General features: G+C 38.7%; 1 protein-coding gene across 1 annotated transcript in view; it reads right to left on the bottom strand.

Moving 5' to 3' along the window:
• Nucleotides 1-202: 202 nt before the first annotated feature.
• Nucleotides 203-13,419, bottom strand: part of ADGRG7 (adhesion G protein-coupled receptor G7) — an 83,925-nt gene continuing 70,708 nt past the window's right edge. Inside the window, exons 14-17 of the mRNA XM_054709946.1 lie at nucleotides 12,054-12,144; nucleotides 9,187-9,342; nucleotides 6,995-7,151; nucleotides 203-463 (exon numbers count right to left, since the gene is read on the bottom strand). Coding sequence (XP_054565921.1) covers nucleotides 203-463; nucleotides 6,995-7,151; nucleotides 9,187-9,342; nucleotides 12,054-12,144 — 665 coding nt within the window. The remainder of the gene's footprint in view (nucleotides 464-6,994; nucleotides 7,152-9,186; nucleotides 9,343-12,053; nucleotides 12,145-13,419) is intronic.

Raw genomic sequence — 13,419 nt, 5'->3', positions numbered from 1 at the left:
TCTGTTGAATAATAGAAAAAAACTACCAAATCCAGTATCCCTGATGATAATAAACAACAGGTTTTACCTGATTTTTAACCTTGAGCCAAATATATTGAGGGAGACTTTCCTGAAGAAGTAGGTAACAAAGGAAAGAAATAGGAAAAGCAAAACTCACACAAGTTGAAATAAGAAAGACCACAGAAGGCAACAGTTTTACTGTCTAGCTGCTTATGCTTGCTTGGTCACTTTCAGAGAGTGTCATTTCCTCGGTAACCACAGCTGGCTCCAGCAGCCTAAAGCGTTCATTTAGGGCTGGCAATGACCTGAGCATGTTATACATCCTCGCACGCAGCCTCATCCTGGTTGCCGATGGCAGCAACTTCACTCTGTCAGCGGATGACGACAGCAACTTCAACATTTTGGAAGCTTCGTTCTGGAAGATTTTTGTTCTGACAGTGTAGAGGATAAAAATTTGCAATCCCTGGCAGATAGAATAAAAGCTTAATATTAGATAAGTGCTGTGATACAGAATCAGAGAAGGGGTTTTATTTCACCTTGTCACCTACCCTTTTCTCATCATTCACACAACTCCCCAACTTTACAAATTAATAACATCTGGTCCAGCCTATGTCACTCAGTGATTGAGCGTGGACCTATGAACCAGGAGGTCGAGTTCAATTCCCTGTCAGGGCACATGCCTAAGTTTCGGGCTTGATCCCCAGTAGGGGGCATGCAAGAGGCAATGGATCAATGATTCTCTCTCCTCTTAATGTTTTATATCTCCCTCTCCCTTCCTCTCTGAAATCAATTAAAATATTTTTTAAATACATATTAAGTAACATCTGTAATTGAGTTGATAGTATTGTGCCAATGTTTATTTCTTTATTTTGACAACATAGTAGTGTTATACAGGCATTATTATTAGGGAAAGCTGGGTAAAGAGTACATGGAAACTCTACTGTTTTTGCAACTTCTTGTATGAAACTATTTCAAAATAAAAAGTTATTAAAAATAAATGTCCATGGATGTCTCCCATATTGGCATCTATATGACCCCAAGTTTTATAAAAATTTATCTCTAGTCCTGGCCAATGTGACTCAGTTAAGTGTCCTCTCATAGAATGAAAGGTGGCCAATTGGATTCCCAGTCAGGGCATATGGCCTGGTCAGATTTGGTCTCCAGTGGCGTGTATAGGGGAGAAAACTGATGGGCGTTTTTCTCTCACATCAATATTTCTCTCTCCATCTCCCTTCATCTCTTTCTAAAATGAATAAAAACTTTTTTAAATAATTTATTTCTATAATTATTATATTCCATAAATACTGTTTAGGAGACTTCTGGTGTAAAATAATCCAAAGATTCTGAGTTTGACTAATAGAATTGATACTTATTAGCAAGAGATAGACCAGTTCCCTGGACAAAAGCAGGAAGATTAACTTGATGGTTAACCACCAGGTGGTATCTAACACATCTGGAAAAGACCTTGATGACACAGGAAGTGTGCATGGGGTTTCAGAAGGACAAAGTGGTCATTAGCCATCCTGATGGTTCAAGGGAGAAATTTATTTTGGAGAATTCTGGTCCCTAGAAAACCTCCTCTTTGTGGGGTACACTATTTCATCTGGCTTTTCCATAATTTAAATTCTAAGTCAAAGACAATTCTAGATAGAATTTCTGATTGTACAATAATTAGGAAAAGACGTAAACCCTGGAGAATTCATGAAGACACTACCCTGTGGAAGTCTGTGGAATCCCAATATTTTTGTGCTCCCTAAAATCCCAAAGATGTTATTTGAAAAAACAAAATGTAGGCATCAAACTAATTATCACTAGCATGAAGATTAAATTGTGCCTTTTAAGTAATATCTGTAGCACTTAGCAAATAAATATGTATTAGCCTTATAGCATTCTACAACTAGAAGGAGTTTACATGTGAATTAGTCTAGTCATTCCTACACTTTAATGTGCATGAAGGTCACCTGGGGCCTTACTTTAAAGTTGAGATTCCCAGCTCTTACCCTATAGACTCTGATTCAGTAGGTGAGGGTGAAGTTGCCCAGGAATCAGCAATTTAACACACTGTGCACATTCTGATGTAGGCAATATTCAGAACCACTTTGAAAAACACTGTGTCAATTTTAACAACCTTTTCCATTTTATATTTTGCATGCCTCACTCAGAGAGGTTGTGACTTACCTAAAATCATGAGTCAATAATATTAAACTTGAAAAACAGCCTAAGTCTCCTGACTTTTAGTCCGTAGGGCTCTTGCCCCACGGCCACCCTCAATTGTACCATGTAGTATGAACATTTTGTAATGGGCCTCTATTTTGTAATGTGCCTCTCCTATGCATGCAGAAAAGAATATCCTTGACCATGCCTTTTTAAAGATACTTTTCTAAATTACTGGTAGCTTTAGGCAACAAGTCCATGGTCAATTGGCAATCCCAGCTTACCCTATTTATTGCCCTTCTGGAGAGATTCCATTGGGAGTTGCCAACAGTAAGGAACTGCCTTATATCTATTTAAACTTAGTACCAGGCACACATCCATTATTTCAGGGAGTTATTCATAAAAGTCACTGAAGAGGGCTTTCTGGGATAGGCAATGAGGAGCTACAAGCATTAAATGTGATGTTAGCAATTCATACAGATAAGCAGCTCTCCACACTTCACTAAACAAACTCCTCATCATTTGTGGCCAAGACAAATTTATCTAATGCCCTACCCAATGATTTCTATTTTGTTTTTTTGTTTTTTTTTTTTTTCTTTTCTTTTCTTTTTAATGAATCTTTATTGTTCAGATTACAATTGTTTCTCCTTTTTCCCCACATATCTCCCCACCCCCCAGTTCCTACCCCCCCCTCTTCCCTTACCTCCCCCCCCCCCGCTGTCCTTATCCATAGGTGTATGATTTTTGTCCAGTCTCTTCCCATACTCCCCACACAGACACCCCTTTCCCCCTGTGAATTATCAATCCACTCCCATTCTATGCCTGATTCTATTAAGTTCACCAGTTTATTCTGTTCCTCAGCTTTTTAATTCACTTGACTTTTAGATTCACTTGTTGATAGATATGTATTTGTTGTTCATAATTTTTATCTTTCTTCCTCTTTTTAAAGAATACCTTTCAGCATTTCATATAATGCTGGTTTGGTGGTGATGAACTCCTTTAGCTTTTTCTTATCTGTGAAGCTCTTTATCTGCCCTTCAATTCTGAATGATAACTTTGCTGGGTAGAGTAGTCTTGGTTGTAGGTTCCTGCTATTCATCACTTTGAATATTTCTTGCCACTCCCGTCTGGCCTGCATGGTTTCTGTTGAGAAATTAGCTGATAATCGTATGGGAGCTCCCTTGTAGGTAACTAACTGTTTTTCTCTTGCTGCTTGTAAGATTCTCTCTTTGTCTTTTGCTCTTGGCATTTTAATTATGATGTGTCTTGGTGTGGTCCTCTTTGGATTCCTTTTGTTTGGGGTTCTGTGTGCTTCCTGGACTTGTAAGTCTATTTCTTTCATCAGGTGGGGGAAGTTTTCGTTCATTATTTCTTCAAATAGGTTTTCAGCATCTTGCTCTCTCTCTTCTTCTGGTACCCCCATAATTCTGATGTTGGTTCGCTTGAAGTTGTCCCAGAGGCTTCTTAGACTATCTTCAACTTTCTGAATTCTCTTCTCTTCATGCTTCTCTGGAAGAGTGTCCTTGGCCTCTTTGTATTCCAAATCTTTGAGCTGATTCTTGCGATCCTCTAGTCTGCTTTTGGGTCTCTGTATAATATTTTTTATCTCAGTCAGTGTATGTTTAATTTCTAGTTGGTCCTCATTGAATTTATCGGCCTTTTCCATGAAATTCTTGAAAAACCTTATAACCGTGGTTTTGAACTCTATGTCCAGTCGCTTGTTCTCCTCCATTTCTTTGGTTTGTGATCTGTTTCCTTGCCTTCTCATATTCTCTGCTTCCCTAAGTTGGTAGGGTAGTTTTGTGTACTAGGTGTCCTATTGGTTCAACGGGTCAGCCTCCCAGTTACTTGAGGTGGACACTCTTGGTGTACCCTTGTGTACTGTGTGTCCCCCAGCAGGAGCTACAGCAAGGGCTAGTTTTCTCCTCCTTTGCTTGGGCGTTTTTGGAGCAGTCTGACTGGAGCTGCAGTTGGTTAAGCTGCTCCAGAACAGGCCATTTATATGCAAAAGCCGCTGTGTGGAGCTGGGGCAGGTTTGTAGAATGTGCGGGGAGGGGCCTCAGGGCGGGGCCTCAGGGCTGGGTGGGGTCTCAGGGCGTCACTAGGCTGGGGTGTGGCCAACGGCGATGGCTGCCGTCAGCCGTCTCTGCCTTTCCACGTTTCCAAGTCCCTGCGCCCCGCACTCCAGCACAGTAAACAATGATTGCTGGGCGCACCACTGCAAAAAAGTCACTCTCACTTTCCAACCCGATGGCCGAGAGTCCAGCTTCTCCCCGTAGGTGCCTGGGTCCCCCGAGTGTCCCCAGAAACTGGATTTCAGAGTGATCGGGAGCTTGTCTCCCTGCGGGTTGAAGAAAAGCCGCGCACCCAGCCGCCCGCCGCCGGCCCGATTCGCGTGCCTCCATACCTCAGCTTTTCAGCGATTGTGCTTCTTTCTCTTCTTAGTTGTAAATCTTCCACTCAGCCAGCTTTCCCGTGGTTCTGGGTGGTAGACGTTTTTGTCTTTTAGTTGTATTTTTGAAATTGTTATGTGAGGCAGCAGATTAGTTGTTTAACTATGCCGCCATCTTGGTTCCTCGATTTCTATTTTGTATCAAAGATTTCCCTCCTCAGTGATATTTGATCAGAGCCAGAAAGAACCAATATCAACTACACACAGTGGTTATTATTCTCAGCAACTTAATGAGACAATCACCATACACCGCAGTTTACTTCACAAAATATTAGAGAAGTACAGCCCATACTTATAGCAAACAAGATATCTACCGCTAAAGATATACACAAGTGTGTTACTTGCACTAGAGAACTAATAACCTAGCTGAGGAGATGAGATTTCTATGTAAAGAAAAAAAGTTAATTTTGAGTATAAGAAGAAATGGGACAAATGAACTTATAAAACTACAATCCTTCTATTTTACTTGAGTTATATTAATAAAACTAGAGTTAAAGTCGTCACCTCAGCCCAGCCAGCATGGCTCACTAGTTGAGAGTCAACCTATGATTCTCTCTCATCATTGATGTTTCTATCTCTCTTTCCCTCTCCCTTACTCTCTGAAATCAATAAAAATATTTTTGAATAAAAATAAAAGAAGGGTACTTTTATTATATTGAAGTATAATTTACTCTGCCAACTCAGGAAAGATAAGATTAAATATAGAGACAGAAAAGTCCTTGTAATATTTTTCATCAGAGCAAAAGACAATGTTTGCCACAGGAGGAGGCATAGAATAAAAACCATGGAAAGAAATTCTGATTTCAAGATAAGTCTTTCAATAATGAATCCTTGTTTTATCTTAAAGTTTTTACATTCCCCACACATAATTCACAAATACAAACATATAAAAATCATCTGAGATCAAACAAAGTTATTTTTATTTTTAATCTACCATTTTGGTTTTTCTATACCAGTATTTTTGCCATAATGAAAATTAGATGACCATATTTCCTCTAAATGTCTAGTTTCTTATAGGAGATGCTGCCAATATGTTAATAGAATGGTTTCCAAATAAAAACATATATAAATCTTCATTCAAGTTTTAAGACAAGATATGAAGAGAATGTTCTTTAAAATTATTATTAAATGTATCATTGAGATAAGACTCAGGAATAAGAGCATCTTCAGTCCTATGTATAATTATGTCACACACAAAAACTTTATAAGGTTCTGCTTCTAACAAATCAATTCTCTTGCAGGATTTTATATATAGAAAAAAACAAGAGATTCCACCAAAAACCAGTTAGAACTAAAAAATGAATCTAGTAAAGTTGCAGACTTTAAACTGTATAAACACCAGGAAACCAGTTACATTTTTTATACAGTAACAACAAACTATCTGAAATAAAAATTAAGAAAATAATCCTATATAATAAAGAGGTAATATGCAAAATGACCATCACCCCCACACACAAGATGGCCACCCCCATGTGGACACAAGATGACCATCACAAGATGGCCAACAGGGGAGGGCAGTTGTGGCCGATCAGGGGAGATCAGGCCAGCAGGGGAGAGCAATTGGGAGAGATCCAGCCTGCATGGGAGGGCAGTGGGGGGTGACCGGGCCAACAGGGGAGAACAGTTGGGGGGACCAAGCCTGCAGGGGAGGGCAGTTAGGGGTGACCAGGTTGGCAGGGGAGGGCAGTTAGGCATCAATCAGGCTGGCAGGGGAGTGGTTAGGGGGTGATCAGGCTGGTAGGCAGAAGCAGTTAGGAGCAATCAAGCAGGCAGGCAGGCAGGCGAGCAGTTGGGAGCCAGAAGTCCTGGATTGTGAGAGGGATGTCCCAGATTGGAGAGGTTGCAGGCTGGGTTGAGGGACACCCCCTCCCATCCTGTGCATGAATTTCATGCACCAGAGCTCTAGTCCTATTTATAATAGCATAAAAAACAATGACATAATTTATAATAAATTTAAACAAACATAGTAAAAGACCTAAAACAATAAGACATTGATGGGGGGGAAAATAAGACATTGATGAAAGACATTGAAGAAGACACAGATAAATGGAAAGATAGCCTGAGTTCTTGGATTAAGAAAATAAATACTGTGAAAATATTCATACAAACCAAAACAATATAGATGAAATGTAATCCCTACCAAAATTCCATTGGCATTTTTCACAGATATAGAAAAAAACTATCTGAAAATTTGTATTCAGCATGGGAAAGAACATAAAGTCATAAAGAGCTTTCTTTTGTCTTCCATTAAAGGATATTAAAATAGAATCTCCTAAAGGTACTAAACAATGACCTTCAGGGAGCTTTAAAAGGAGAAAACTTTGGTCCAGGGAGATATCACCTCCACCATTGCATGGTCAGCTACTTTCAGACTAATCCATACCATACCTGAGTAGTGTTGAAAATGCAGAATATGAAGCTGAAGGCCTCTCCGGCTTTCCCATCAAATACTAGCATAAAGAATCCCAGGATCCAGGTAATTCCCAATACGACTGCAATAGATAATGTGCTAAAAACCTTCTTGAGCAATGAAACCTTTTTTGTGCTAGGTAAGAGAAAGTAAGCAAGAAAATATGGTTCATTTAGTTCTCTTTTTAAAAAATTAATATAATTGTTATCCTACTGTTAAGAATATATATTCAGCTGCCCATTTAGTATACTGTTCATTTAACAATATTATGCCTCCAGTGGAAAAATTATGCTAGACCTACGCCATGCTGGATAGAATCTGATTTAGCAAGCTTTATTAAAAAATACAGTGATAAGTGTATCTGGCATAAACAATTTCTTACAGGCAAATTTCACAAAGAATCAATTCTTTCTTTGGAAGATAATTTTATTTTAGTTATTATTACTATTGGATCAGCTAGTGATAAATTGTTATGGAGGCATCTGGAACCTTCCCATGGTGTAGGCTGATATAGAATGAAAGGTTGTTAAAATGCAGAGTGATCTTCTTCCCTTGATAGTGAGACAATTGCTAATATTTCACTTTGAATGGCGAGATATCTGCAACTGTTCCACAAGCAGAGGCTGGAAAGCATTTTTTAAATTAGAATTTGCCCTTTGGAATCTTTATTGCTCTTTGGAATCCTGAGTCCACTATGTTAAGAAGCCCGGGCTGGTTTGACACAGGATGAGAAATCACATGGAGGAGAGATGATTTTTCCCCACTGAATAGCTACCATTAAAGACCAGTTTACTACTACCTACGAGGCATGAAAGTGAGTCCCCTAGATCATTCACCTACATTCAGGCCAGAACCAGGACAACTGCCTAACCAACGCTAAAATTTATGACAAATAATAAACATTTGTCATTCTAAGCCATTATGTTTTGGGGTGATTTGTTATGCAACAAAAGCTAACTGATACATGAAAGATAACTTGTTAAGCAATTAAATTGTAACCTGCTTTTCATTGTAACTAAGCCAATTTAAGAATAAGCCCTATCAGCCAAAATTTAGAAATATAAATTTGGTTGATGTCTGAGGCCAAAATGATATTGTTTTGTATAAAGAAAATATAACTAAATTTGCAATTAGGCTGAGAAGGCTTCACCTAGTCTTTTCTGCATTTCTAATAAAATATAGGTTTGAATGATTATCATTGATATTCTTCCCCATATTTCCCCTCAAATGGATTATCATAAAGGGAAGATGATACTACTCTTGATCAGTAAATTACATATTAAAGATTACAGTCCCACTGATGAGAGTTATTTTCATCATCTGTTCATACCAAGTGCACTCATTTGGTGACCAGCAAAACTCACAGGTGTGCTTATAGTAAGTCTATTTGGGCTAAGTAGAGTCTTATAGAATTAAACCTGAATTCATAGCCTCATTGGCACCAGGTTTTAATCAATGTGTACTGTGGGAGAAAGCGGGGGGGAGGGGGGATTTATGTATTTAATAGTTTCTGTTCTTTCTTTCTCCAACTGAAAGCTTTTTCTGTATATCAGGAATGACAATGAAAATCTTTATTGGAGTCAGGAAGGTTACATAAAGTAGAAAAGAAGTCCACATGGAAACTGATAAACCAGGGAGCACATGCTCCACCTGCAGGGAATATGGGCTTAACATTGCCAGTTGTTCTTTTTTTCCCCCCAAGGAAAAAAATATACATTTTTAAGTGAAATTTCCCTGTTGTTTTATGTTTATAAGTAATAAAAAATATAAATACATTATGTGATTTAAGCAACACATGTACAACATAACCTACAGCTATTAGTTTACAAAATACATTTATTAGCATTTGTTCACAACCCTCCCATTTCTTTATCCAAATCTGACTTATTGAATATTTGGGAGAAAACTTGGGTAGAGTTTTTTAGTTGAGCTCATGTAGCACAAAAGTCTGTTGCGTAATGCAGCACACACACATTCTAGCACTGCTGTTGGAAGATGAGAAGATCTACTTTCAGAGACAAAGTTTAAGAGAACATCTGCCTGCAACCACATGCCCCTGCCTTTGTCCCAGAGTTGGAAAACTCTCCTAGGAAGTGCAGATATATGAGGGTGCTCTATCATGTGCTCGACGAGTCATGCCTGGCAGCTTCCCATTTCCTGGGAATCTTACCTTGTCAGATTCTGGTTATTCTTCCACACCACTTTGACTATAATGACAATATATAGAACAACATTGTTGATGAGGATAATGGTCACAGGTAGAATGAATGACCACAAGAATGGATTTGTTTCAAACCCATTGCTTTCTGGAATTGCCAACCAGCAGCTGTGGAGAGAAAAATAAATGATTTCAGAAGACTAAGAAAGCTATACATACTAATTCTCCATGCTGTTATCATTACTGATGTTCACTTGGCTGAAAGAGAATATCCCTTTGCATCCTATATATTTGAGATGACTTTCAAGAATTCAACCTAGCCAAAACCAGTTTGGCTCAGTGCATAGAGCGTCAGCCTGGGACTGAAAGGTCCCAGGTTCGATTCCGGTCAAGGGCATGTACCTTGGTTGCGGGCATGTCCCCATTGGGGGGAGGGGGGGTGCAGGAGGCAGCTGATTGATGTTTCTCTCTCATCGATGTTTCTAGCTCTCTCTCCCTTCCTCTCTGTAAAAAAATCAATAAAATATATCTTAAAAAAAGAATTCAACCTAATAGAAAAATGAAATGGGCTTCTGAGTCAGGCAATCCCAAATTTAAATGTCATTCTCTGTCACTAACTAGGTGTCTGACTTTAGGCAAAATTATTGTTTAATTTTATTTTTTAATATATAGCACATCTAGGTGACTCAAAATTTAAATGGTGCAAACACTCATAGAAAGACAAGATTGACCTACAATTATCCATAATTACTAGTTTCTATCTCCAGTGGTAATCAGTGTTTCTTGTATATTCTTCTCACATTAATACCCAAGTGGAGGTGTCAAATAGACATTTGGGTATTAATGTGAGAAGCCCTCGCATATATTTGGCATTCAATTAACTCACATGGATGGGGGCCTGGAGGGAAAGAGGCTTGGACACCCATGGTCATTAGGAAGTGTGCACCAGGAGGGGACTCCTCACCCCCTCTATGTTTGTATTGCTTGGAGAGATAATCATGCTGACTTTGTTCTCACAACAGCCTTTCCCTTTGTTATCCCTAACTTAACAACTAGGACTTTGAGAAATAAACTGCCGAGGAGAGAGATGGATCCTACAGTGAGACTAACCCTTGTAGGCATGGAGCAAGATTTCTAGAGTGGGGATTGGAGAGTCACATGGTCGAGGATGAACTGACAAACAGCTGTGGACCCGAGGTCAGGAGAGCATCATAAGTAGACTCCAGATGAAGTAATTAACTGCTTGGTGATTTTTCCATGAAGAAAGTTTTAGGATATACAGCATACAGTTCAATAATTTCCCCCTTCATGCATTATAATTTATCATGATTACCTAAACCCTTCAGGAAAGTCTGAAAACAGCCTATATGATGGTGGTACAGATAATTGGGGGATAGAGCATTAAGGAGAAATGTGGCCTGTGTTGCATTTACCTCTTAACTGGGTCCTTCTTGCAAAGATAGCAGTACATCAGGAGAACTGGGTTAGGAGTTTCAGGTATCATTGGCAGAGCAGGGAGCAGTGGGGGAGAGCATAGGATATTGAGGTTCAACAACTGGGAGGAAAACTTAGGAAAGCCAAAAAGTCCCTCCACTTTCTAAATAAATCCTGAAGGAATGTGACCCTTGATGCCTGTGTATAGGGTGGAATGTGGGGGATAATGGTCCAAGAGGAGGCAGATGTTACACATCCTTTCCTCTCTTCCCAACTTCTCTTATCAGTCACCTAGTGTCTTCCCTAACATACAACACCGTGCCCAGGAAAGAATTTGCTCTCAATTATTTATAGCCCAGTGAGAATAAATTTAAGATAGTAGTCTTCTTTCTCCTAAAGGCTTTTATAGAAATAGGTCTAGCCCTGTGCCTGGGTTCAAGTTGGAAATTAAAAATGCAATTTGAAGTGAATTACCTCTCCGAGGAGATATGTGCATCTTATCCCGATCTCTAATTTCATAATTCAAAATGTAAAACTCATTGAAAGATACTTAACCCTAATTAAACAGAGAAAATAATACCTGAAGTGCTTGTCTCCTAAATTCAAAGCAGGCAGATAACCTCCTATTCCACAGCTGGACATGGTTAGCCCTGGCAATAGGTAAGCACCCTAACACCACAGCCTTCCCTTGGGTGTGCTGCACATTTCCGAAAGTTTTATTTTTATTTGAGTTGATCTGAGTCTTAAGGTGGAATCTGGGGATATGAATGATTGGATTATAAGATGAGAAGGGAGGGTCGATTAAAGAGCAGTTGTTCTGTAGCAGAAATACACGTAAAAAGCTCAGCTCAGCTTTCTTCTCTTCCTCTCCACATAAAAAGCAACCACCATAAAGTCAGGTACTTCCATTATTAACAGTTGGTTATTCACACTGGAGTCATAGGGAGAATTTGTTATGTGTAATAAATCATCATGAAATATTCATTATAATCATATAAACATAAAATTGGCTCATAAGTATAGATAGTATCCTTTAAGTTATGAAATGTTTTCACATTTGTTTCACCCCTCACAGTAACCTCTGAGCAGGTAATACTATTATTGTTCCTGCTATCTAGATGAGAAAACTAAGATAAGATGTTACTAAGGATCACACCTGTTCTGTCCTATAACTTTTCAGACTTAATAAAAAATTCAATTTAACATAAGGAAGTTCAAATATATAAATTTAGAAGGGAAATACTTGCTTTACCAAAGGATTTATCATAGGAAACGTTCATGTCACTGTATTTAAAATATAATGTCTTCTTTGAGAATTTTACATACCCACATAGAATATGACAATTATAAAGTGAGATGCATATGTACAGTGGCACTTGGACTCAATATCACTGAATAGTTACACTCATATCAAAGAAATGGACATTTTAAAATATATAACTCACATTTCTTCTTGCCGGTACTTTAGCTCCCATTGTGGAGAATACCGAGAAAAAATAATTCCCACTGTCATAGCTACCATGACAGCTGGGACTCCTAGGTAATAAAGAGAGGAACAGAATTAATAATTTACCCAATACTGGTATTAATTATAAAAGATCATGAATGAATTATACAATTAACCCTTTTCAAGATGTATTATTGTTTCCACTATAAGCAATGTACTAAATGATCCTATAGCTGTAGATCAACAGTTTTGAAATTATTTTTCTTAAGAGTCACTCTTATTTTCTTTCTTAAAAAAATTTTTTTTAAGTAGCTAGTAAGTTTTTCTGTTCTAAATCTCAAATCAAATTAATAGAGATGTTGAAGGAAATTAACATCTTGAAGTTAGCTTATGATATATCTAGCATGATCTATCTCCTTCCACAGAACTGGGAGCTATTAGGTGGGAGACACTTCTGAGTTTTCCATCTCCCCTACAATTGGGTCATCATACAATTAGGTATTCAATAGGCATTTGGTTAAATTATTTCCATTAAAGAAATGCAAATTAAAACCACAATAATATATTACTCCACAACTGTCAGAATGGCTAGCATCAATAAATCAACAAACAAGTGTTGGCAAAGATGTGGAGAAAAGGGGACCCTGGTGCACTGCTGGTGGGAATGCAGACTGGTGCAGCCACTGTGGAAAGCAGTACGGAGTTTCCTCAAAAAATTAAACATGGATCTGCCTTATGACCCAGCAATTCCACTTCTGGGAATTTATCCGAAGAAACACTAATTCGAAAGAATATATGCACCCCTATGTTCATTGCAATGTTATTTACAATAGTCAAGATTTGGAAGCAGCCCAAGTGCCCATCAATAGATGAGTGGATAAAAAAAGATGCGATGCATTTACACAATGGAATACTACACAGCTGCAAAAAAGAAGGAAATCCTACCCAATGTGACAGCATGGATGGAGCTGGAGAGCGTTATGCTAAGTGAAATAAGCCAGTCAGCGCAAGACAAGTACCATACACTTTCACTCATATGTGGAATCTAGTGACCAAAATAAACTAACAAACAAAATAGAAACAGACTCATAGAGAGAGAACAGGCTGACAACTGTCAGAGGGGAGGGGGCTTGTGGGGCTGGGTGACAAAGATGAAGGGATTAAGCAAAAGAAAACCCCAAAAGTCATGGACAACAGCATGGTGGTTACCAGAGGAGAAGGGGGGTTGCGGGGCGGGGAGGTTGGAGAAGGTAAAGGGGGGATGAATAGTGATAGGAGGAGACTTGACTTGCAGTGATGAACACACAGTACAATATACAGATGAAGTATTACAGAATTGTACACCTGAAACCTGTATAACCAAT

The sequence above is a fragment of the Eptesicus fuscus genome, chromosome 3 (genome assembly GCF_027574615.1).
Source record: "Eptesicus fuscus isolate TK198812 chromosome 3, DD_ASM_mEF_20220401, whole genome shotgun sequence".
NCBI classification, from domain to species: Eukaryota; Metazoa; Chordata; class Mammalia; order Chiroptera; family Vespertilionidae; genus Eptesicus; species Eptesicus fuscus.
Note: the sequence above shows the minus strand (reverse complement) of the source record. Positions and strands in the feature narration are given on the sequence as shown.